The sequence below is a fragment of the Rhinopithecus bieti genome, unplaced genomic scaffold, assembly GCF_001698545.2.
Source record: "Rhinopithecus bieti isolate Rb0 unplaced genomic scaffold, ASM169854v2 scaffold_41913, whole genome shotgun sequence".
Taxonomy (NCBI): domain Eukaryota; kingdom Metazoa; phylum Chordata; class Mammalia; order Primates; family Cercopithecidae; genus Rhinopithecus; species Rhinopithecus bieti.
The window spans coordinates 2,750,311-2,775,751 of NW_016818964.1; the positions used below are offsets into that span (position 1 = coordinate 2,750,311).

The 25,441-nt window shown below is 48.4% G+C and overlaps 1 protein-coding gene across 5 annotated transcripts; it reads left to right on the top strand.

Moving 5' to 3' along the window:
* The first annotated feature begins 8,746 nt into the window (after positions 1-8,746).
* On the top strand, positions 8,747-15,111 carry LOC108519138 (interferon alpha-inducible protein 27, mitochondrial). 5 transcript variants are annotated; one of them, XM_017857942.1, is made up of 5 exons: positions 8,747-8,854; positions 9,716-9,833; positions 12,911-12,940; positions 14,197-14,358; positions 14,858-15,111. In XM_017857942.1, the coding sequence occupies exons 2-5, from the start codon at positions 9,740-9,742 to the stop codon at positions 14,941-14,943; spliced, it is 372 nt and encodes a 123-aa protein (XP_017713431.1). In that variant the 5' UTR covers positions 8,747-8,854; positions 9,716-9,739; the 3' UTR covers positions 14,944-15,111. The 5 variants fall into 5 exon arrangements, with proteins under 5 accessions (XP_017713431.1, XP_017713430.1, XP_017713432.1 ...); XM_017857941.1 differs by having other exon boundaries at positions 8,749-8,854; positions 9,682-9,833; XM_017857943.1 differs by lacking the exon at positions 12,911-12,940 and having other exon boundaries at positions 8,749-8,854; positions 9,682-9,833.
* Positions 15,112-25,441: the final 10,330 nt, after the last annotated feature.

Genomic DNA, 25,441 nt, shown 5'->3' on the forward strand with positions numbered 1-25,441 from the left:
TATGGAAATGGTTTGCCAGAATTTTATTGAGGATTTATGCATCGATGTTCATCAGGGATATTGGTCTAAAATTCTCTTTTTTTTGCTGTGTCTCTGCCAGGCTTTGGTATCAGGATGATGCTGGCCTCATAAAATAAATTAAGGAAGATTCTCTCTTTTTCTATTGATTGGAATAGTTTCAGAAGGAATGGTACCAGCTCCTCCTTGTACCTCTGGTAGAATTTGGCTGTGAATCTGTCTGGTCCTGGACTCTTTTTTGGTTGGTAGCCTGTTAATTATTGCCTCAATTTCAGAGCCTGTTATTGGTCTATTCAGGGATTCAACTTCTTCCTCGTTTAGTCTTGGGAGGGTATATATGTCCAGGAATTCATCCATTTCTACTAGGTTTTCTAGTTTATTTGTGTAGAGGTGTTTATAGTATTCTCTGATGGTAGTTTGTATTTCTGTGGAGTCAGTGGTGATATCCCCTTTATCATTTTTTATTGCGTCTATTTGATTCTTCTCTCTTTTCTTCTTTATTAGTTTTGCTAGCTGTCTGTCAGTTTTGTTGATCTTTTCAAAAAAAACCTGCTCCTGAATTCACTGATTTTTTGAAGGTTTTTTTTTTTTTTGCATCCCTGTTTCCTTCAGTACTGTTCTGATCTTAGTTATTTCTTGTCTTCTGCTAGCTTTTGAATTTGTTTACTCTTGCTTCTCTAGTTCTTTTAATTGTGATGTTAGGGTGTCTATTTTAGATATTTCCTGCTTTCTTTTGTGGGCATTTCACGCTGTAAATTTCTCTACACATTGCTTTAAATGTGTCCCAGAGATTTTGGTACATTGTGTCTTTGTTCTGATTGGTTTCAAATAACATCTTTTTTTCTGCCTTCATTTCATCATTTACCCAGTAGTCATTCAGGAGCAGATTGTTCAGTTTCCATGTAGTTGTGTGGTTTTTGAATGAGTTTCTTAATCCTGAGTTCTAATTTGATTGCACTGTGGTCTGAGAGACAGTTTGTTGTGATTTCTGTTCTTTTACATTTACTAAGGAGTGTTTTACTTCCAATTATGTGGTCAATGTTAGAATAAGTGTGATGTGGTTCTGAGAAGAATTTATATTATGTTGATTTGAGATGGAAAGTTCTGTAGATGTCTATTAGGTCCACTTGGTGCAGAGCTGAGTTCAAGTCCTGGATATCCTTGTGAATTTTCTGTCTCGTTGATCTGTCTAGTATTGACAGTGGGGTGTTAAAGTCTCCCATTATTATCATGTGGGTGTCTAAGTCTCTTTGTAGGTCTCTAAGAACTTGCTTTATGAATCTGGGTGCTTCTGTATTGTGTACATATATATTTAGGATAGTTAGCTCTTCTTGTTGAATTGATCCTTTTACCATTGTGTAATGGACTTCTTTGTCTCTTTTGATCTTTGATGGTTTAAAGTCTGTTTTGTCAGAGACTAGGATTGCAACCCCTGCTTTTTTTTTGGTTTCCATTTGCTTGGTTGATCTTCCTCCATCCCTTTATTTTGAGTCTATGTGTGTCTTTGCACATGAGATGGGTCTCCTGAATACAGCACACTGATAGGTCTTGACTCTTCATCCAATTTGCCAGTCTGTTTCTTTTAATTGGGGTATTTAGCCCATTTAAATTTAAGGTTAATATTGTTATGTGTAAATTTGATCCTGTCTTTATGATGCTAGCTGGTTATTTTGCCTGTTAATTGATGCAGTTTCTTCATAGCATCGATGGTCTTTACAGTTTGGCATGTTTTTGCAATGGCTGGTACTGGTTGTTCCTTTCCATGTTTAGTGCTTCCTTCAGGAGCTCTTGTAAGGCAGGCCTGGTGGTGACAAAATCTCTCAGCATTTGCTTGTCTGTAAAGGATTTTATTTTTCCTTCATTTATGAAGCTTAGTTTGGCTGGATATGAAATTCTGGGTTGAAAATTCTTTTCTTTAAGAATGTTGAATATTGGCCCCCACTCTCTTCTGGCTTGCAGGGTTTCTGCTGAGAGATCCACTGTTAGTCTTATGGACTTCCCTTTGTGGTTAACCCAACCTTTCTCTCTGACTGCCCTTCACATTTTTTCCTTTATTTCAACCTTGGTGAATATGACAATTATGTGTCTTGCGGTTTCTCTTCTCAAGGAGAGTATCTTTGTGGTGTTCTCTGTATTTCCTGAATTTGAATGTTGGCCTGCCTTGCCAGGTTGGGGAAGTTCTCCTGGGTAATATCCTGAAGAGTGTTTTCTAACTTGGTTCCATTCTCCACATCACTTTCAGGTACACCAATCCAGTGTAGCTTTGGTCTTTTCACATAGTCCCATATTTCTTGGAGCCTTTGTTTGTTTCTTTTCACTCTTTTTTCTCTAATCTTGTCTTCTCACTTTATTTCATTAATTTTATCTTCAACCACTGATATCCTTTCTTCCACTTGATCAAATTGGCTATTGAAGCTTGTGTATGCTTCACAAAGTTCTCATACTGTGGTTTTTCAGCTCCATTAGGTCATTTAACCTCTTCTCTACACGGATTTTTCTAGTTAGCCATTCGTCTAACCTTTTTTCAAGGTTTTCAGCTTCCTTGCAATGGGTTAGAACATGCTCCGTTAGCTTAGAGAATTTCATTCATACCGCCCCTTGAAGCCTATTTCTGTCAGCTTGTCAAACTCATTCTCCATCCAGTTTTGTTCCCTTGCTGGGGAGGAATTGTATTCCTTTGGAGGAGAAGAGGTGTTCTGGTTTTTGGAATTTTCAGACTTTCTGTTCTGGTTTCTCCCCATCTTTGTGGTTTTATCTACCTTTGGTCTTTGATATTAGTGACCTACGGATGGGGTTTTGGTGTGGATGTCCTTTTTGTTGATGTTGATGCTATTCCTTTCTGTTTGTTGGTTGTCCTTCTAACAGACAGGCCCCTCAGCTGCAGGTCTGTTGGAGATTGCTGGAGGTCCACTCCAGACCCTGTTTGCCTGGGTATCACTAGCAGAGGCTGCAGAACAGCAATTATTGCTGCCTGATCCTTCCTCAGGAAACTTTGTCCCAGAGGGGCACCTGCCTGTATGAGGTGTCTGTTGGCCCCTACTGGGAGGTGTCTCCCAGTCAGGCTACATGTGTTATAGCCAGGCTACACTTGAGGAGGCAGTCTGTCCATTATTGGAGCTCAAACACTGTGCTGAGAGAACCACTGCTCTCTTCAGGGCTGTCAGGCAGGGACGTTTAAGGCTGGAGAAGCTGTCTGCTGCCTTTTGTTTAGCCATGCCCTGCCCCCAGAGGTGGAATCTCGAGAGGCAGTAGGCCTTGCTGAGCTGCAGTGGGCTCCACCCAGTTCGAGCTTCCCTGCTGCTTTGGTTACACTGTGAGCATAGAACCGCCTACTCAAGCCTCAGCAATGGTGGACGCCCCTCCCCCCACCACACTTCAGCACCCTAGGTTGATCTCAGACTGCTGCTCTCTGTGGGTATGGGACCTGCCAAGCCAGGCATGGGAGGGAATCTCCTGGTCTGCCGGTTGCAAAGACCGTGGGAAATGTGCAGTATTTGGGCCATAGTGTACCATTCCTCCAGGTACAGTCACTCACGGCTTCACTTGACTAAGAAAGGGAAATCCCCTAACCCCTTGTGCTTCCTGGGTGAGGCGATGCCCCACCCTACTTCCGCTCGCCCTCTGTGGGCTGCACTCACTGTCCAACCAGTCCCAGTGAGATGAACCAGGTACTGCAGTTGGAAATGTAGAAATCATCCATCTTCTATGTCGATTTTGCTGGGAGCTGTAGACTGGAGCTGTTCCTATTCAGCTACCTTGTACTCTTCCTCTGAGAAATTTCAACATAAACCTCAAAGCTGAGAACATTGGAAAATAAGGACCCCCAGTTTCAAAGAGAGCTGCTGGACATGCCTCTTTGGGATTTATTATAAGAAAGCATAACAAATCTGACTGTCAGCTCTTACACTCACATGTAGCCTGTATGGGGGAGAGCTTAGGATTCACTGGAAAAAGTGCTTTAAGAGGAATTCATTCATATATTTGTTGAGCACCCTTGTATGCTCTAAGTGCTGTAATACATTGTTAATACTACGGAGCCCCTGTTGTCATGGAGTTTTCCCCACAGGGCTTGAAGGTGCTTTGGCTTTTCTTGGTTCCTCTCTTGGAGCCCCGGGGGTAGGGTGTGTGTGAGATAGTTAGTCCTGCATCTGCCACTTGCCAGTCAGAGACTGGCTAGGACCACCCATCTGCAGGTGAACATAGGCTGGAACTATCTGTGCTTGGCAGGGAGAGGAAGCCTGCATTGCTGAGGGTTGCATGAAGGTCTTGGAAAGGTAATGGGCTTGAGTTATCTTGGCAGGACCCAACCAAGCTCAGCCAAGAGGGTACCTGCCTCAGTGTGGAGCACCCAGCAGAAAAAGGCAATGGATGTGGGAAGGCCCCATGGGGAACTGATGAAGGACCCTCCTCATGACTCATGAGCTTATCTGTGAAATGGGAATGGCGGTACCTCTTCATGGGGTTGTTGTGAGGATTCAAGTACTTAACACAGGCGAAGCCCTCAGCACAGGGCTTGTTGGGTATAAGAATGCACCTGCAGGGACACTGCTGTGCTCTGTCTCTGATGCCCGCTGGTGGGGAAGATTCCCACTGCTAATTCTCTCTGTCAGTTCTTCCATCAGCAGGGACCCTCATCACAGCGTCCTTGACAAGGGTTTGCCACATCTGGCTGGACAGCTCCAATCCTGTACTGGACTGCAGCTTTCGAATAGTCCACCACTCTCAGCTCCTCTCGACCCTCTGGGTGGTGATCATGGCCACATCTTTCTCAGCTGCATTGGGTTGGTGCCACGTCTGGCTCAGGGAAAACACAGTGCCAGACTCTAAAGGGGCAGCTTACCCCCAGAGTAGGCTTCCTGCCCTCCTGCCCAGGGCAGCCTTCTAACCACAGCCTTCTACCCTTAGACTGTATAGATCCAACTCAGACAACTGTGCTTGTTGCCCTCAAATTCCAAGGGATTCAAGGCCAGGCACAGTGGCTCCCACCTGTAATCCCAGCACTTTGGGAGGCCGAGGTGGGCAGATCACTTGAGGTCAGGTGTTGGAGACCAGCCTGGCCAACATGGTGAAACCCTGTCTCTACTAAAAATGCAGAAAAAAATCAGCCAAGTGTGGTGGCAGGTGCCTGTAATCCCGGTTGCTCAGGAGGCTGAGGCAGGAGAATCACTGGAACCTGGGAGGCAGAGGTTGCAGTGAGCTGAGACCGTGCCACTGCACTCCAGCCTCGGTGACAGAGGGAGGCTCCATCTCAAAAAAAAAAAAAAAAAAAAAAAAAGAAAGAAAAAAAAAAGAAAAGAAAAGAAAAGAAAAAAAGGAAAGAAAGAAAAAAAGAAAAGAAAAAAAAATTCCAAGGGATTGAAGTCATGCTTTCCACATGGGTACCATTTAGCTCTGGGTGGGCAGAGCCCTCCCCTCCTCTCATCATGGGGCTCAGGGAAAGGCACAGCCCACCAATTCTCCCTCATTCTCTCTCTCTCTTTTCCTTTCTCTGCAATCTCTACTCCCTAATTCCTCTACTTCTTTTAGAGCTGGTTTTACAGTTCTTAGCACATCCTCCCAGGAAAGGTTAGGGACTGGACATTCCTGGCCCTATTTCATTACTGCTTCCTGTCTTTGACCCTGGCCTGAAATGCCCTCAAGCATCCAACAACTGCCAAGGAAGTTCTGCATTTGACATTCACGTATGGTAAAAGTATAAAGACATGCGTGAGAAGAGCCAGCTGTCAGTTCTGGAGAGGGAGGCAGAGAAAGGAGACTAGGAAGGGATTCGCAGGTTGTTTTCGTTGTTTCTGTAATGTTTGAGTTCTTGAGCTGAGTGGTGGATGCATAAGCATTATATTATCATCTATACCTTTTTGGATGCCTGAAAACACTTTATATTCTATACAGTGCATCTCTTTAAGAGTGTCTGTGAGCTGAAAAAGAGCCAGTGTAAATGTCTCTCTCAACAATTTGCCATAATGGCAGCAGAAAAATAGTGAGATCATAGGGTCAAGAAAGTGATCGGAAATTGAGCTCTATAATAATTAGATTTTCCTCTTTACTGGAGAAGAAAGGAGAAAAATGTCTGCAGTTAAGGTTTCCTGGGAAAACAAATCCTCTCTCATTTGCTGCCTGCATTGCTTGGGCTTGTGCTTCTGTTGGGGTGAAGCTGCTTAAAGCATCTGGAGTCAGCTCCTCTAAGAACACAGCCAAGCCCAGGTCTATATTCTTGGGAATTTGGGAGAGGGAGAGGATAGTTGCAAGATTAAGTCTTTGAGTAGGCAAGAGGGGATACAATCTTTAGGAACTGGGATAGTTCATCCACAGAAATGGAGAGAAGGCAGAGTATATGGATGTAGATATGTATATAGATGCTGGAGGTTGGTGGATTTGATGTTGAGAAGACTTCTTGATGACATAAGAAACCACCATCTGAGGTTGAGCGGAGAGGAAATGGTCATAGATGCCTTTCGAAGAAAGAAGTTGAATTTACTATTGAAATTGTGTAGAACTGCTGGACGAAAACTGTGTCCATATGCTGGTCGTGTATTGTTCCATCCAGAAGTGATTTGAGCCTCAGCATTAGGGTGACCCCTATCCAGCCTTTGGTTAGGACATGGAGCCTGATGACATCACATACATACATTCATTATGCTAATTTGCAAAGTCTCTGGTACTGATGTAGTAGCTGCACAGGGGCATATAGATTTCTGAATATACAGCCTCCCGGGGGGCCCTTCCCACAGATAAAGTCAGAGTGGACACCTGCTGGACCCCTGAATAGCAGTATAGGTCACCATCAGTGTGGCTTAAACTAGTTGAAGCAACCTGTTGATTGTCACACTTGTGTCAACATAAAAAGAGAGAGAGAGAACCAAATCTTTAAGTAAAATAGTTTTACTTGGGAATAATACGCAAGAAGTAGGATTGCAACCCCACAACATAAATATGGACCAGGGTGGTCTTTTTGTTTTGGAGAACAAAGGAAAAAGTTGGGAATTTTTTAGAGAAAGAGGCTGTTATGCAAGTTGGTTTGAAAGAAAGTTCAATGCCATTTGTTTTATGAAAGTTATGCAAGTTGTTTTGAAAGAAAGTTTAATGGCTGTGATCCCACGGCCAAAAGCATACGCCTGTAATCCCAGCACTTTGGGAGGCTGAGGCAGGAGGATCACCTGACATCAGAAGTTTGAGACCAGCCTGGCCAACATGGTGAAACCCCGTCTCTACTAAAAATACAAAAAATCAGACGGGCATGGTGGCGGGTGCCTTTAATCCCAGCTACTTGGGAGGCTGAGGCAGGAGAATCACTTGAACCGGGAGGTGGAGGTTGCAGTGAGCCGAGATTGCACCATTGCCCTCCAGCCTGGGCAACAAGAGCAAAACTCCATCTCAAAAAAGAAAGAAAAGAAAAGAAAAGAAAAGAAAAGAAAAGAAAAGAAAAGAAAAGAGAAAAGAAAAGAAAAGAAAAGAAAAGAAAAGAAAAGAAAAAAAAAAGAAAAGAATAGAAAGAAAGAAAGAAAGAAAGGAAGGAAGTTTATGGGTGCTGGCAGCATCTTACAAGTCCTGGTGAGTTCTGACTGGCAAGTGTCAGTAGTTGTTAGGTAGGACTGGGAATCTTGGAGTTATGGTCAGGTTCCTGCAGTTTTGGATTGGGTGTGTGAGACACTGTGCCAGGCAAATGTTTTTGCATAACTGGCTCGCTCTCCTTGTGCTTCAAGCTGTCCTTGCGTGGCCCATGTAATAAGCTGCAGTTTGGAAACATTTCTTGTGATAGTTCCTATTAGCAGGCAAACGGGAGAGCCTCATCTTGCGTGACAGCCCTCCCTTATAGCCTTGCTGGCTCTGTCTGCTGAGGTTTGACCCAAGTGACTCCAATTTGAATCTTACAACCTGCACACTACTCCTGTGGAAGATTTAAATGTACATTTCAGCACCTGGTGCTTTCTCTTCCGCCTGTTCTCAGAGCAGCTGCAGAGTGAGCCTGATCATGTCATTTCTAGGCTTCATCCCCCTATCCCCCAAAAGGTATAGACAATAATCCCGTGCAATGGCTTCAGGACACAAGATCAAGTCCTTGCAGTGCTTTTGTGGCCTCACAGGGCCTCTCTCCCTGGCCCACCTGCTGAGGCCACACTGGCCCCCTTGTTGCTCCTGCCGCACGGGCTCTGCCACTGCTGTGGCCTCCACCTGGGATGACTGCCCCCCATAATTCTGCCGGGCTCGCTGCGTCACCTCCTTTTGCGTTAGTGCTTCATCAAATAACATTCTATACATGTAGTTATTTATCATGTTTAATTTGTCCCCATTGCTGGTAAACTCTGTGAAGACGGATATTTTGGTCTGTTTTGTTTACAGTCCTATCCCAATGCCTAGTCAGTATCCAGGACAGTGGGCCTTCAGTCGAGTCTTTTTTTGAAAAACGGAACATCTGCCTATTGCAAAGACTAATATTATTCTGAAAATCACCTTCTTCATTAGAAAGTAATAGTATTGTTTTATTATAGAACTTTGATTTTACTTCTCATGACTTCATTATGCATAGAGCACACTCCCATCCCCGAATTAAATGACAAAACATTTTATATTAACTGACAACAACTGATGCCATGGGCAAATCCTATTTCTGTAAATAACTGAACTTTCCTCTTGACTGGGCGTGAGGGGAGAAAGATATCTGCAGTTTCGGTTTCCTGGAAAATGAAACCTATCTCATTTGTTGCCTACGTCAAGGGGCTGGGCTGGCTTCAGTCAGGGTGGAGCTGCTTAAAAGGCCTGGGATCAGACCCTTTGTGAACACAGCCAAGCTTAAGGCGGTGGGGTCAGCTTCACATTCTCAGGAACTCTCCTTCTCTGGGTAAGACTGGGAGGGCAGGCAGGAGCTACCCTTCCCGTGGCCCTGAACTTTGGGTGCGCTGTGGGCTCAGGGAGCGGAGGGGAGGCCTTGAGCATCCACTCTCTGCCCAGTCTTTTTGCTCTCATCAGGGAGCCTTGGGAGGGAAGGGACCTGAGCCCCATCTGTCCCTGGACTCTGGAATTTAAAGACAGTTAGCTTTGTCCTTGCTCAGGTTTTCCTCAGGCCTTGAGGGCGGCTTGGGGTAAAGTGGGCAGGGGGAAGAGATAAGTGCTAGGAGGAACCAAGGCGGAGCCATTTCAAGGCCACGCCTGGTTGGGGTGTTGCTTCCCTGTGGGAAGCCTCTGACCTGGAGCAAATCACTGAGTCAGATCACGTTCCCTCATCTGTAACATGCAGAGGGGGAGGGTCCCATCTTTTTCACTTTAGTGAGGAGATTACATCAGAGCAGGCACCTCGCCTGCCATATATGCCTTAAAAACGCGGTTGGTTCTGACTTCCTAATTTTGGTGCCTTTTCAATTGCTCCGTGGAGAGATACGGGAGCCCCAGAAGTGTCTAAGACGTTGGTGCTGGGACTTTCAGAAGAAAGAAAGCAGCCCCCCTGGGGAAATAAAGTTCCTCAGGGCCCTGATCTAACACAGGTCCTTTGGTAGCCCCAACTCCTCAACATGCCTCCCTCCCTCACCCCAGGATCCTTTCCAGGCTTGCTACCCCGCAAACTCAGAGCAGCCTCCCTAGCCCCCTGGAGCTCCTCACATTTTTCAGGACAGTGGGAGGCAAGCCAGGTTGTGTGCCTATCCCGTCCTCAGAGCTCCATCCCTTCGGCAGGTCTGGCTGAAGTTAAGGATCTCTTACTCTCTAGGCCACGGAATTAACCCGAGCAGGCATGGTGGCCTCCGCTTTCACCTCATCAGCAGTGACTCGTGTGGCCAAAGTGGCCAGGGTGGCCTCTAGCTGTGCCACCTGTGTCTTGCCCCTGGGTGAGTGTTCCTGGGAAGGGCTGGTGCTGGGGGCGAGGAGGCAGCTGGGGAGGGCAGGGGTCCTGTCCGGGGACCCGTGGGAGAGAAAATGGGGGGACACCCACAGCCTTGCTGCCCTGCCCTGTCCTCTCACAACAGGTGTCCACCGTGACTTTCAATCTGGGAGGGGGACCGGGGCAGGCAGACTCTGGCCGGGTGCCCAGCCCTGGGTGTCCCCCAGGTCCCCTCCCCTCTGGGCCTGGGCCTCCTGCCTAACTGGAAAGGGTCTATCTACCACTGAGTCCCACTCTCTTCAGCTCTCCCTTCCCCCAGATTTACCGTCAGAATTCATCTCGTTTAGGAGTTTACCTTGTCAACAGGGCCCCTGTGTCCTGCGGGATCTCACATCCAGAGTATCGATTTTAACAAGCTCCTTCAGCTCACTTTTTTCACTGGTTTCTGGGAGATCTCTTTCTAGTCTTATTTATTCTCACTCTTCTTCCTTTTCACCCTCAATTCCCCTCCTTCAAAGTCAACCTTTCTAATATATTTAATGTGTGTCTGTTTTTCATATGTATTTTTGCAGAACGAGTATTGTGTTTTGTTTGCACGCGTTTTAACTGACATGCAGGATGGCGTGCTGTAGATCCCATTCTATTGCTTTTTTCCACACTGAGAACCATATTCTTGAGATCCATCAGTGTCATTTGGTGAGCATCTAATCCTGGCCTCTACCTGCTGACAAGTGCTCTTCTGCGTGTATCCACTGCCCTTTACCTTTCTGTCTCCCTGGGTGGACATCCAGGGGTTCCCCCAACTCCACCAGCACAAATGGCATAGGCTTGAATGGGGGCACAGGGCCCCTGACTCCTACCCTGACTTCTGACCCCTGCCCCAACCTCTAACCTCTATTTGAACCTACACTCACCCTTTGCCAACCCTGTCATCCTCAGCTGCCCTGAGCCCCACCATCTCTATCCTCAGACCCTTGCTGGGGGCACTGGAGGTTAGCTCCTTCAGGCTGGGGTCCCTCACTGGCACCCTGTTTTGCAACTTGCAGGTAACTGGCCCTCAGCAACACACACCACTCTTTGGGCTCCCAACTCGGTACAGAGAAGTGTGATGAGCAAGTGAGGGCCTGGGCCACACTCAGCAGTCCTTTCTCTTTGTCAGAAATGCAGATGACTCCTCAGCTTAAGATCAAGCAATTCATAAAATTAAAATAATAACAGCTCAACTTAAGCGAGCGCTTTTATGTTCTAGTCACTTACCCTAGCATTTGAGGTTTGTCAATTTGTTTAATTCTCGTAACAACCCCAGAGGAAGATAAGAAGATAATATTGTCCCTTATTTACCAACTGGGACAATTTACTGTTGTCCAAGTGCTCTAGGCAGCACAGAAGGGTGTGGGGGTGCTGCTTCCAAGCTTGGAACAGGAGGCAGAACAATGAACAATGATAAGAAGTATGAATAAGCCAGGCGCGGTGGCTCACACCTGTAATCCCAGCACTTTGGGAGGCCAAGAAGGGCAGATCACTCGAGGTCAGGAGTTTGAGACCAGCCTGGCCAACATGGTGAAACCCCGTCTCTACCAAAAATACAAATAATAGCCAGGCATGGAGGTGCATGCCTGTAATCCCAGCTACTTGGGAGGCTGAGGCAGGATAATTGCTTGAATCCAGGAGGCAGAGGTTGCAGTGAGCTGAGATGGTGCCACTGCACTCCAGGCTGGGTGACGGAACAAGACTCTGTCTCAAAAAAAAAAAAAAAAAAAAAGAAAGAAATATTAATAGAAGTGGGAGAATAGAAATTGGAGGGAGGTCTCAGGGTAGGGCAGGTTCTGAATGGTGCAAAATAATGGCCAGGCTACTCTGCCCTATGAATGCCCATCAGCTGAGCCTAACAGGCAGGCCCCCCTACACACAGCAGCCAGTTCCTGAGGGCTTTTGTGTGTCAGAGTCCAGGTCTGCCAGGCTGCCAGCCATCTTGACATCACCTCTCCTGCCTGCCAATAAAATTGAACCTTCTAACCAGGTTATCGATTCCTGAGTCCCTGGGCTCATAACCCCTCCAGGTGGCCTTTCTGGTCACTCAGGGGTGCCTCTTTACTTCCTCCACCATCACTCTAAGGCCTCTCCCTGGGAGCTGGCTGAGCTCACTCCTGCACATCTGGCTATCTTTAGAACTCCTGGTCCCAAATTGCAGTTCTGGCCCCTCTGGCTGCTGGGGAAGAGAACCTCTGCCCGTTCCCCAGGGGCTCACCATGTGGGGGAGCAAACCATGTATACCCAGTGCTGTGAGTGGCTCCAGTCATGGAGGAGCAAGGATGAGTTCTGCCTGGAAGAATCTGGGAAGGCTTCCTGGAGGAGGGAGCAATGGCATGGACCTTGAAGAGTCAGAAGCTTTCAATTCATTCCATTCAAGCATTGCTCTCACGTGGCATTCAAGCATTCTACAGTGCTTGCCATGACTCAGGCACACAGTGCAAAATGAAGCTCATCTTTCTCTGCCATGAGGACTTATTACTATCTGAAGAGCTTTTTCTGGACTATAGGAGAAAGTCATGGTATCCCTCATTAATAAACACTGACCCTGCTTCAAATGAGCTAACAGCCCTGCTCAGAGAGCACGACACCCATCGTCTTCACTTCTCCCTGCCCCGGTCAAACCACCAAGCCCTAGATTTCATTGCCAAGTATCCTGTATTTACTGGGAACTGACATCACAGTAGCATGCCTTCCTAGCCACATCTGTAAGATTTTGTTCATTTTTGTTCTGCTTTTCGTTTGAACTAAACCTGGCTTGGGAGGCAGAAAAGAAAAGATAACGTCTGATTTCCCCCAATCAACCAACCAACCAACTAGGTCAGGGCCACGTAAATTCATTCAGGACAAGCACTGGTGTCAAATCCTCCGGTGGTCCTCACCCTCCTCCAGAAATTCCACTTCCCAAAATGAAACAAAGAGCGGTAGACAGGGGTCATCCCTTCCTGTGGCTCCCAACCTGGGGCAGCCCCTCCCACTGGATGGGCAATTAGCTCAGAAAGTGGAGGGGAGGCCAGTGTGGATCTACTCACAGAATGTTCTTCTGGTTTCCAGCGAGGATTGCTACAGTTGTGATTGGAGGAGGTGAGTCTGTGGGGAAGGGGCTTAAGTAACCACCTGCCCCTAGGGAGGTGGACTTGGGGAGCAGCTGGCCTTGTCCATGCCAAGGTTTCCCTCACGTGCGTGGTCAGGGGAGGAGGTGGGATGAGGGGCTAAGTATGAAACAAGGAGCTAGAAGTACCGCACTGGAAGCTGGAAGCAGGGGCTTGGAGACTGGGAGCTGGAGCGTGTGTGGGCAGGGTGTGGCAGCAGCCAGACAGAGGCCATTTCCCCTTTGCAGAACGTTCACTGTGTGACCCTGAGCATGTCTTTGAACTCCTCTGAGCTCCTGTTTCCTCTCCAGAGAAAGGGCTAGCAGTGCCCTTTCAGGGTTCCGGTCAGGATTGCATAGGGTGAAACAATAGAAATTGAACACAGTAGACATGAAAGAGATGCCAGGGGCTCCCCTTGGTTTAGTTGCTTCCAATGTGCTCTGTGGCAACACCATGGAGCCCTAGAGCTGTCTCTTTGAGCCACTCTGAATGTGCCTCTTACATAATCTCCTGGGCAAGATCTGCTCCCCGAATGAGATTTGCTCCCCAGCAAACATAAGAAACTTGGAAGGCACTCCCCTGGTGTGCTAGGAAGGCATGCTACTGTGATGTCAGTTCCCAGTAAATACAGGATACTTGGCAATGAAATCTAGGGCTTGGTGGTTTGACCGGGGCAGGGAGAAGTGAAGAGGATGGGTGTCGTGCTCTCTGAGCAGGGCTGTTAGCTCATTTGAAGCAGGGTCAGTGTTTATTAATGAGGGATACCATGACTTTCTCCTATAGTCCAGAAAAGCTCTTCAGATAGTAATAAGTCCTCATGGCAGAGAAAGATGAGCTTCATTTTGCACTGTGTGCCTGAGTCATGGCAAGCACTGTAGAATGCTTGAATGCCACGTGAGAGCAATGCTTGAATGGAATGAATTGAAAGCTTCTGACTCTTCCCCTGGTCCAGCATTTGGCCAAGGCAGACACTGAGGCCCCGAGGACAAGTGGCTTTCCCAAGGAAGGTCCTGCTGCCTAGCAGAGCTTGGCCCAGAGCCCTGTGCCCAGTGGCCTTGCTAGCTTTTCCCTCTACTTTCCCCGCCTGGCTGTGCTCCCCTTGATTTGTGCCTATTGGCTGTGCCCATAGTCTCTCCCAAGCTCAGAGTTCACCTCTCTCCAGATTCCCTGAGGTCCCCAAGCCTGACTCCGTGTATCTGGGGGGTCCCTTCTGAGCCCATGCACTGACCCAGCTCCTCTTCCCTGCAGTTGTGGCCGTGGGGGCTGTGCCCATGGTGCTCACTGCCATGGGCTTCACTGCGACGGGAATCGCCTCGTCCTCCATAGCAGCCAAGATGATGTCCGCAGCGGCCATTGCCAATGGGGGTGGAGTTGCCCCGGGCAGCCTTGTGGCCACTCTGCAGTCACTGGGTAAGTATCCTGGCAGGGCTGGCTCGGGAGGGCGATGAGGAGGGCAAGAGCCTCCAAGGACCCAGTCCCAATCTCAATCCTATGGGCCTCAATCTCTCTGTTCCTCTGTCTCTCTCTACACATTCTCTCGGAATTTCTCTGAGGGAGATGGAGGAGGGAGGGAAGGAGCCCAGTCCAGGAACAGTGGGCTCAGGAAGACTCAGCCTGAAGCAGATTTGCTGGGTTACCTGGGGCATCTCCTCCCCTCTGGGGTGCAGCCTCCTTCCCTGAAGAGTAAGGCTGCTTCCAGCTCTGGAGTTTACCATGGGAGTTCATGCCTGCAGCAGCCTCTCCCCACACAAAGACCCCGAGGGTACTGGGAAACAGAGAGGGCAACTGGGTGGGGTCTCTAAGCCTCAGCCCCTCCTGAGGGTCACTGGAGTCTCTGACCCCACAGTCCTGCCCACAGAGCTTCTGCGACAGGCATGTCCCACACTGTTCACCCTCTGCTTCTTCCCAGGAGCAACTGGACTCTCCGGGTTGACCAAATTCATCCTGGGCTCCACTGGGTCTGCCATTGCGGCTGGCATTGCGAGGTTCTACTAGCTCCCTGCCCCTCACCCTGCAGAGAAGAGAACCATGTCAGGGGAGAAGGCACCCAGCCGTCTTGACCCAGCGAAGAGCCAACTATCCCGAATATACCTGGGGTGAAATATACCAGATTCCGCACGCCCAGAGGAAAATGAGAAATAAAGATGAATTGTTGCAACTCTTCCCAGAACCTTTTTTTCTCGCTGGCTGTGGGGCAGGCCCAGCATACTTGGGGTGGGCAGGGGGCATACTAGGCTCAGGAGTATCAGGAAATGCGTTCATATGTTGGTTTGCTTCTTCTTTCCACACCCTCTATGAGCACATGCTGTGGTCCAGGCACTGGGCTGGGCCCCAGGGAACAGAGGGGACACAGCTCGGTCCCCTCGGTCCCCTCAATCCCCACAGCCAGCGACACTCACGTCTGCTGAAGGGATGGACCCACAGGCAGATGGCCATGGGCACTAACCTCTGATAAGTGCTATGCCAGAGGCCAGCCCATGGCTCTGAGGGCCAGAGGCATGTTGAGGAAGGGGAGTGTGGATTTTATCCTGAGGACTTCGGACAGACACTAAAGGGTTTTCAACACGGCAGTGACCGCGGAAACTACAATCCTGCACACTCCGCCCTGGGGAGGGGTCACGTTAGGCTCAATTCTCTTTCCCCACGCTGTCATCACAAAATCTTGGGATGTGATGAACCGAAATGAATCTAAATTTGAAGACAAGCTGGCCCCTCCCCTGCTACGACTCCGTATAACCCTGGGCAGGTTACCTTCTCTCTGAACCTGTTTGCCCTTCTCTAAATGAGGAGTTGAACTAAATGGCCTTCAAGATCCCAGCCAGCCTTTGTGTTTGGCTCAGTATGTGTGACTCAGGTTTGTGTTTGGCTGTAGCGTCTGTGATCACTGCAAACAGAGTGAGTCCCTGTCTCAAAAAGTTAAAAAAAAAAAAAGGAAATTATCTGGGTGGCTCTGATCCAATTACATGAGCCCTTTGAAAGCAGAGAAGCAAAGAGAAGCAAAACTGTGAGTCTAGTCTACAGACATTTCAAAAACTTGAACAACTCATCCACGTCTCTTAATTGGGTCAGTGAAGCATGGTTTGTACCCAGCCATGGAAATTAAGCTTCTCAGGGTATTCTTTCAATATGTGATTCTTTTCCCCCACCTTCCCCTTTCTTTGATGCCTTGGGTAATCTGAAAGAAGCTGTGAAACTTCTCCCCACAAAAGTCACGCATTCCCCAAATAATACCCTCAATGTCAGGGCATTCATTAGGACAGCGGAAGACCCTCATTGGAATGAAAGGTAAAAGCCCCTGCGTTAACTAGAAATCCAAGCCCTTCTGAAAGGAAAGCACTTGGGTCTGACCTGGGTCTGGGAGGATGGATGAGCCTGCATCCCAGCTGAAGCCTAGTAAACAGTCCTGCAAGGCAGGTCACCCTGGAGCACCCATTATTCTAGGTGTGGGTTCTGACCTCCTCCCTCATCCCCTCATGAAGGTGAGGCCTCCCGGTTCCCAGAGGATCTCTTTCCATTCTGGCAGCGAGTCCCTCACCCCCACCTTGGTTCTGTGGCTCTCACCTGGTTCTTTATCTCTAAACCCTCAGCTTCGAACTTTGCAGCAGGCAGAATTCTGAGAGTGGTGCCCAATAACCTACCTGGTATAATCCCCTCCTCTCTGGGTGTTGGTGGAGCTTCTGAGCATGTTGAGCTATCACTCCTGTGATTTTGTTGTGTTAATGGCAAAAAGGATATTATCGGCCTGGCAAGGTGGCTCATGCCTGCAATCAGCACTTTGGGAGACCAGAGGGATTCCTTGAACCCAGGAGTTTGAGACCAGCCTGGGCAACATGATGAAACTCCATCTCTACAAACAAACACAAAAATTTAGACAGGCATGGCGGTGCATACCCAACTACGCAGGAGGCAGACGTGGGAGGATCACCTGAGCCCAGGAGGTTGAGGCTGCAGTGAGCCATGATTGCGCCACTGCACTCCAGCCTGGGAAAACAGAGTGCAACCCTGTCTTAACAAAAAAAGAAAGAAAGAAAGAAAGAAAGAAAGAAAGAAAGAAAGAAAGAAAGAAAGAAAGAAAGAAAGAAAGAAAGAAAGAAAGAAAGAGAGAGAAAGAAAAGAAATTATACAGGTGACTCTGATCCAATTACATGAACCCTTTGAAAGCAGAGAGTTTTCTCTGCTCACAGCAGTAAAGGAAGTTAGAGATTTGAAGCATGCAGGAGATTTGATATCTGTTTCTGGCTTTGTGGATAGGGATGCCATGAGCCAGGGAATGCAGGTGGCTATGAAGTGCTAAAAGCTGTCCCAGCTGCCAGCCTGCAAGAAAATGGGGACCTTAGTCCTACAATGGCAAATAACTGAATTCTGTGGATAATCTGAAGGGGCTTGGAAGCCAATTCTTAGTAGAGCCTCCAGATGAGAGCCCAGGCTGGTTGAAACTTTTCATTTCTGTCTTGCGGGGCCATAAGCAGAGAACTCAGAACTTCTGACCTCTGGAACTATAAGATAGTAATGGGTTTCATTTAAAGTCAACTAAGTTTGTGGTCATTTGTTTCACAGTAGTAGAAAATGTATACAGCCTGAATACCCCGTCTCCCTTCACTGGGCTGAGGCTTGTTCACTCAGGAGCTGGCTGAACTGACTCTGGCAGCTCCAGGATTCCTGACACTCCTGGCCCCAGATGGCCCCTGGGACACCAGGTTCTACTCCTATGGGATTCCAGAAGAATCTGCCTGTCCTCAGGCCTGCAGTGTTAGGGAAGTCAGGCACATCCACAGCTAACTGTGCTGTGGCACACAGTGGCTCAGCAGGCTGAACAGGGATGCAGAGAATTCTCATCGCAGGGATCTAGAATAGGTTCCTGTTGAGACTGGTGTCTTCACCAGAGAGGCAGGGGCTGCCAGTAGTCACCCAATGCCTGTTCTTTCCTTCTAGATGATAGGAAGAGAGCCCTGGCTTTGGCTAGGCACACAATCCCCAGGGAAGAACTGCATTTCCAAACCCTCTTGCAGTTAGATGCACTCATCTGGGTATGCAGTTAAAGGGATTGGATGGGCCCACCTTTGCCTCTTTGTCCTTTCCCATGGGCTCTGCTGCAGGTGGGAGAGTGAGCATCTTACACCCATAGTTGAGAACAACACCTTACAGAAGGCAGAGCAACAAGACTGCAGGAGCCTGGGTCTCCCAGAGCAGAGCCACCACCCTGGCTGATACTTTTAGATGAAAGAGAAAGAAACTTCTCTTGTGTAAGCCAAGATGGTCTCTTACTGCAAATGTATGTACTTTCTATTGAACACAGTAGGAAATCTTTTGATTGCAAGCAATAGAAGAATTAACCCAATAAAGAGAGTTGCTTCCATCTCTGTTCCATCTCAAAACACCACTAAAATAACAGTCAAGGATTAAAGAAAAGCATAAGCCCACAAGGACAAAGAGAAGAAAAAAGGAGATGACTCCACAGAAGTCACTCCTTCTTTCTCTAAATCCACCAATTAGAGCCCGAGCCCCGCAAGGGAAACCTGTTTGGGTAATGCCCTGGACCCCCGTAAAGGCCCACAGCCATAAATGACATGGACAAATGGTTCCACCTAGCAGCCCCAGGAAAGCTGGATATTAAGTTGTCAGTAAAGAGAGAAGAAAGAGTCAGCTTTGCCCTGCAGGACCCTGAAGGCTCAGCCACTGGAGCAGCATGGGCTTTGGAGGTGGGCTTGAAGCTAGACTGACAGTAGGAGGGCTGGCTGCAAGTCTGCTTAAGAAGCAGGAAAACCCCAGGAGTCCCCCTCCAATAGATCACTGGAGAGTTATCCTTGGAGAGGTTGAGTCTGTGGACTAGGGGGCACCAACATGACTAAGAGCAGGAGCTTCACACTAAAAATGAAAGTTTCCATACTAAGTGTTAAGTCTCTCAATCTTCTTTATCAGTGGACACCTAGAACACTAGCAGGCAGGCTATGACATTCAGGATGGCAGTGCAGTGAATTCTTACACTTTTATGTTGTCTTGGCCTCCATTCTGAATCTAACTTGGACTTTCTCATACCAGAAGTAGGGTTTGGTCACCCTTGACACAGTTTCCAATTCTTTGCTGTCTTCCAGTCTCTCAAGATGGCCGATCCATATATCTGCCCTATAAACTGCCTTGTGGGACACCTAGATACAACCTACTTGACTCACCTCTCAGTCAGTGTGACTCCACAGAGGTCATGCCCGCATGCTCTAAACCCACCAATTAGAACCCCCAAGGGAAACCTGCTTGGGTAACACCCTGGACCCTCATAAAAGCCCACATGTCCCTCGCCCCCTCTCTCTTGCTCTCACTTGCTGTTTGAGCACATGTGTCCTGGAGGGTGCCCTGTTCCCATTGGCCCTGGGTGGCACACTGCCCTCTTCTCTCTGGGACCTGTAAGCAACATTTTTTTCTGTTATTTCATGTATTTTGTTGAGTTGTCTCCTCTGAGTCTTATCTGACCAATACACATCGACCTGACTCCTCTCCTAGAGTGTGACTATCTTGGTAGAAATAAACTGGACACAAGTCAGAAAGAGCCACAAGAGCATGTGCCAGGATAAACAAGTTTCCTGTGACGAGCCTGCCTGGCCATGGGTTGGACATTTAGGCCTTAGGCTGTCCTCCAGGATAAAGAATAAAGAAGTTTCCCGTGCTTTTACATTGTAAACATCCAAGACCAAACTTCTAGAGCCCCGTCAGCACAGGGCTAGAGTTTATAGCCACTCTCCGGAGAGAATGAAAGAGAATGAGAGGCCAAATGAAAGGGGGGGAAAAACGCAAAAAATGTGTGTGTGGGTTTAGGGGGAGATTCTTCCCAGGCATTTTACCAGCCCAGGAAAAGAAATGCTCACGTTCTGACACTCTGGGAAGAAGCTGGCCATTGAAAGGCTGGGTCAGATCACAGTACAGTCCCCGGGTTGATGAGAACAGCCCCTGTGGCCAAGCCTGCCATTGAATAGCTACAAAGGCTCAGATATGACGGGGAAGCAGGTGTGAGCCCCTCATGTCTCTGATCCTCTCCCTCCTATCACCCCCAGCTGCAGCCCATCCAGGAGCACTCACCCTCTGACAGCTGTGAACCTTCAACACTGGCTTCCCCACCCACCAGGAGACTCAAGGGACCCAAGGGGGACTGGAGTGGCTGCTCTGAGTTTATGGAAAACAGTGGGCACAGAAAGGAGTTATGAGCTGCAACGACTGCAATGAGCCCAAGTGGGAGATGACTGGAGTGCTGTGACTTCCAAAGCACCTGGACTGGAGAAGGGAGGAAAAGAGCTTCTACGTCCTGTCACTCCGCCCTCTGTTCTCCTGAGTCCCCATACCACGTCTGGGTCACCTGTGGGACACCCTAAATAGCCACAGGGCAGTCCCAAAAGTGCTAAAACAAGATCAACAAGAAGATAAAAAAAAAATAACACCTATATACACACACTGTGGTCAAGTCACTGCCCAGGTCTCATTACATAAAATCCTCACGCCATTCCAAGAAGGGTGACGCTCGTGGTCTTATTTTATAGACATTGTTAGAAGAACTTGGAAGAAGTTGATCCAGAATACCCAACTCCTGCTGCTATTAAAGATGGGCATCTTTCCATGGCTGAAAAGGATAAACTTTGCAGGTTATTTCCAGTAGATCTGCAGCCTGAATCTGGTTGTCTGCCCACTAGCTCTCTCCAGCTGCCTCCTTGAGCAACCAGCCTGCACTCAGGGAGGTAAATTTACTTTTACAATGACTCAAACAATTTCAGATTGATGAAGAGGTCTGGGATGGGAGTAGGGGCAGAGTAGTTCAATAATTTTAACCATTTTGGGACCAGCCTCAGCCAAACTCTTTTGAGTGTCTTTGGTAACAGGGATTTACTAGTGGAAAAGATAACTGAGAATTGAGCCAAGATTTCCCTTGACAAATTGCAAAGACCTAGGGATCAATCACTGGTTTGAGTGATTTACCCCACTGCCCCATGCCTTGGCACATGGCACTGCCCAGCTGGGGATCAGCTCCAAAGCTGACCTGTATCCTCTAAGATTCTGACAGGTCAGGAGCTACCTGGGGTGCTGAGCAGGTAGATCATTGCACAGAGATGGCAAAGCCACCTGTCTGAGCTTTATCCCAAGGGAAGGAGATGGATAAGACCTGAACACAGCCAGATTTCAAGAGCAACACGATAGAGTGCTGTGGCTATCTTAGGCTCAAACCTATGGGCTCCTGAGTGGGGACAGAAAAGAGAGTGGGAAGAAGCCTTAGGCTGAGACCCCAAAACGAGATGTTATGTTTTGGCTGTATCCCCACCCAAATCTCATCTTGAATTGTAGCTCCCATAATCCTCATGTGTTGTAGGAGGGACCCAGTGGGAGGTAACTGAATCATGGGGGCTGTGCTGTGCTGCTCTCATGATAGTGAATAAGTCTCACTAGATTGGATGGTTTTAAAAAAGGCAGTTCCCCTGCACACGCTCTCATGCCTGCTGCCATGTAAGATGTGCCTTTGCTCCTCCTTAGCCTTCCACCGTGATTGTGAGGCCTCCCCAGTCATGTGCAACTGTGCGTCCATTAAGCCCCTTTTTCTTTATAAATTACTCAGTCTTGGGTATGTCTTTATTAGCAGCGTGAGAACAGACTAATACACAAGGATTTGAGTGCAAGTGGCTTATGTGGGAGGTGATCCCAGGAAACACCAACAGAGGAATGGGGAGGTGAGCAATGGAAGGGAAGGCAGCCCGAAAAGTGTCGATTGATGAGTGACTTTGCAATGTGGGCCACGGAGGCTCAGTCCTGCTGGGGACCACTGGAGATAATGTGGAACAGGCAAGAGTTGTCCCACCTGTAGGGTGTTAATCCCCTCACTCCCATCCATCATTGGCTGAGGTCTATTCTGGATCAGTGCATGGACACTTTCAGCCTGTCTTATGGGCCTCACGGGGGCGACACTGGGAGGGAGGGTCAAAGGTGCTGGATGTAGGGAGTAGTAGGCAGGGACTGGAAGAGAGAGTGTAGCGGGTAGGGGCAACAGTACAGACAGGACAAATGATATTCATGCTGGGAAATGTGTATGTCTTTTTTCTGGCTAGGCCTTTCCCTGGGGGTTGAGTCAATCCAAGCAGGAGTCCAGGGGGACTTGGCTTTTGTAGTTGCCCTATGCTATGGTCTGAATGTTTGTCCCAACTCATGCTGAAATGTAATTGCCATTGTAACAGTATTAAGAAAGAGGACCTTCAAGAGGTAAGCCACAAGGGCTCCACCCGCATGAGTGAAATTAATGCCATTATAAAAGGGTGAGTTTGGCCCTCTCTTTCTCTTTCTCATCTTCCCACTTTCCATCATGTGATGATGCAGCAAGAAGGCTCTCAAACATACTGGTAACTTGATATTGGACACCCCAGCTTCCAGAACTGTGAGCCAATACATTTCTATTAGTTATAAATTAACCAGTCTGTGGTTTTCTGTTACAGCGGCACGAACAGACTAAGACGCTGTGGTTGCTGTGAGTGTGCCACTGGGTTCAGATCAGTGTTATCCCGTGCTTAGGGTGGAGGTTGACTTGCAGAGGAGTTTGCTCAGTGTCTTTAAGCTTCTGCACTGTGCCTGAGCCTTGGATATGGTCTCTACCCCATCCCCAGTGGTAGACATCTGTTTGCTTGTTACTTGCTAGCCTGGTTGGATGGGAGAAGTGGGATTCTCTATGTTCCTCATCCAGCTTCAGTCTAGGCAGGCCCTGTGTATTTGGGGCTTAGGGGTGGCATTTTCTCAAGATCCCTGCCCCTCTCCTAAGCATAGCAGGTCTCCAGGTCTGGGCTCAGGATGGTTTCTTGCTCTTCCCCAAGGGCGGAGGGTTTTACTATTTCTTCTCCTTCTGCAATTGTCTTTGCACGAGCCTTGGAAGCTACAGGGTTGGCTATCTTTCCCCCATGGCTTAAGGTTTTTGTGCCCTTCCTCTAGAAGAGAAGGAAGGTGGGGGTATTTGATGCCTTTCCTGCTCCCTTCCTCCAGTCTTGCCCCTCCCAGGGATGCTTTCTCCAGGACCCTGCAGGGACCCAGCCCGCAGGGAAAAGGGTCTGCAGGTTGGTGGGACCCATGCTGTGTCTGCGGCTTCCAAAGGTTCTATGCACCCACGTGAGTCTTAGTTGGCCTTTAGCAATCACTTAAGACTTTTAGCTGATTCCTTACTCACTTGCGCAGCGGACCGCAGGGGGCTCAGTGATCCAGAGTCCTGTCTCTCCTTGGAAGCACCTTACTGTCCTGAGAGTTCAGGCCATTTGGTGCCCTGCAACCTCAGCTGTCCTAGGGGTTCAAGGAAAGTAATGATTTTGTAGACTGGCCTTTTTTTTTTTTTTTTTTTTTTTTGAGAAAGGGTCTTGCTCTGTTGCCCAAGCTGGAGTGCAGTGGCGCAATCTCGACTCATGGCAACCTCCACCTCCCTGGCTCAAGAGATCCTCCCATCTCAGCCTCCTAAGTAGTTGGGATCCAGGCATGTGCCAATACACCTGGCTAAGTTCTGTATATTTTGTATGGATGGAATTTTGCCATGTTGCCCAGGCTGGAACTCCTGGACTTAAGTGATCCACCCTCCTTGGCCTCCCAAAGTTCTGGGATTACAGGTATGAGTCACTGTGCCTGGCCAGCTCTTCCTTCTTGATAGGTTGCCAAGTGGTCTATAGGATGCCTTGTATGCACCCAGAAGCCTGCCTTAAGACCATCTGTTAGAGTGTGGGCAGAAATTTTAGAACTTGTATTTCTACTTATACCTCATTCTTTAAAACACCTCCAGAGAATGAGGCTTCTCTGGCAGGAAGTGAGACTTCGCCCTGACAGTGAATGGAGCATCAGGGGACACCCAAGAATGCCTGTCACCAGGGTAGGAGCTGTGAATAACCACGAAGTTCCTCCTTGGGGAACAAGGGAATCCAAAAAAGTCTAACTTACTTATAAATGTAGTCATCTCTCATCCTATGTTATTTCTCTGTTTTTTAAAAAAAAGTATTTTATTTTATTTTAAATTATTTATTATTTTCAGTTTTCCAAAGGCTGAAGCTAAGAAATTCTTATTGGGGACCGTGCCGGGGGTGGTGGAGAATGAACAGACACAAGAGACAAAGACAAACAGAGAACATGGCGGCCGCGCCTAGAGCCTCCGCCTCACTTTATTTATACTCCATAAATCCCACGTCAGCAAAATAACACAATGCAAAACAAACTTTCTGCACCCAGATATAACCTTCTGCTTAGTTCCTTGTCTCTAAGCTCTTTCTTATTTGTCTGCCTTCTTGGCGCCTACTAGAGTTCATTAAAAGTTCAACTAGAGATACTGTCCTTGACTACTGGAGTTCATTGAAAGTGCAACTAGCTAGAGATACTGTCCTTGAGCCTTATCCATTCTTAGCATATTATTTTCAATGGCCCCTGCAATTCTCTCTTGTCCTTAAGGTCTTATGCAAGGCATCTCTGTTTCAGAGAGGCCTTCTTTGACTATCCCATCTAAGGAGGGCCTCTGTTGTTCTCACCTGATGACATTCATCACACAGCCTCGCCTGATGGTGGTGGGAGCCAAAGGTTAGGAGAATGAAGGGAAACAGTTCCATCCCTGCCATATCTGGGGCTCCAGAGGGGGAGGCTGGAGCTGTCCCATGGGTCATGGGCAGGAGCCCTCAGCGGTGACGGCTTCTGAGGGGCCAGGAACATGGCAGGAAGGGGCAAGATGCTGAGACCTCCAGACGAGACAGAAGAAGACAGATGCCCCTTCTGCTCTGTTCTCTGGGTAGTGGATGCTGATCCCTTGGAGGGGAGGAGAGGCGGCCTTCTCAGTCACCCCTTCATTCCTTGAGCCCTTGGGGAAAAGGCCCCAGCTTTTGTTCCTGGACACTTGGCCTCTTTTTGCTGGCAGTCCTTGGGAGGAAGATGGGGACCAGGATGCTCCCCTTGTGGGGCCTGGGCTGCCTTTGTCCTCTGGGGAGCTCAGAGCCTAGGTCTCTGTCCCACAAAATACAGGGGAGTTTCAGGAGCAGCAGACACGCATATGCCTCAGCATAGAAAATGTATCGGGGCAGAAGGACAGCTGCGCGTCATCCAGACCAGACCCGTCTCCTTGTAAAATCTCCATGCTTGGGAGTTCCCTACTGCCGCTGAGGCTCTCCAGGGCCACCTAAAGGTCCCCCTCCTCTTGCTGGTTTCTCAGAGGTATTGCCTTCCACCCACGCTGCCATGGACATGCCCAATTACATATCCCTCTCCAGTTCTCTCACTGAGCAGCTGGGACTTACTTCCTCCTGGGACACCTTTCCCTTTGCCTCCCTCCTCCTCTGTCAGACTTCCACTCGCCTTTCAAGGCCCAAGCCTTTTGCCTCCTCTTCCAGGAAGCCTCCCCAGGTATGAGAACAGATCCCTGGCTCCTCTGTGCTCCCTGCTCGTGGCTGGGGTCCATCACTGCACTGAACATGACGCTCTGTGTCACTTTTGTTTGGGTAAGTGCCCAGTTTCTCCTGACATCCTAGTC

What these genes read in the sequence shown, in the direction of transcription:
- LOC108519138 (XM_017857942.1), top strand. Translation starts at nt 9,740, where the DNA reads ATGGTGGCCTCCGCTTTCACCTCATCAGCAGTGACTCGTGTGGCCAAA. An exon ending in CACCTGTGTCTTGCCCCTGG is followed by an intron (nt 9,834 to 12,910) that starts GTGAGTGTTCCT and finishes TCTGGTTTCCAG; the next exon opens with CGAGGATTGCTACAGTTGTG. An exon ending in GGCCACTCTGCAGTCACTGG is followed by an intron (nt 14,359 to 14,857) that starts GTAAGTATCCTG and finishes GCTTCTTCCCAG; the next exon opens with GAGCAACTGGACTCTCCGGG.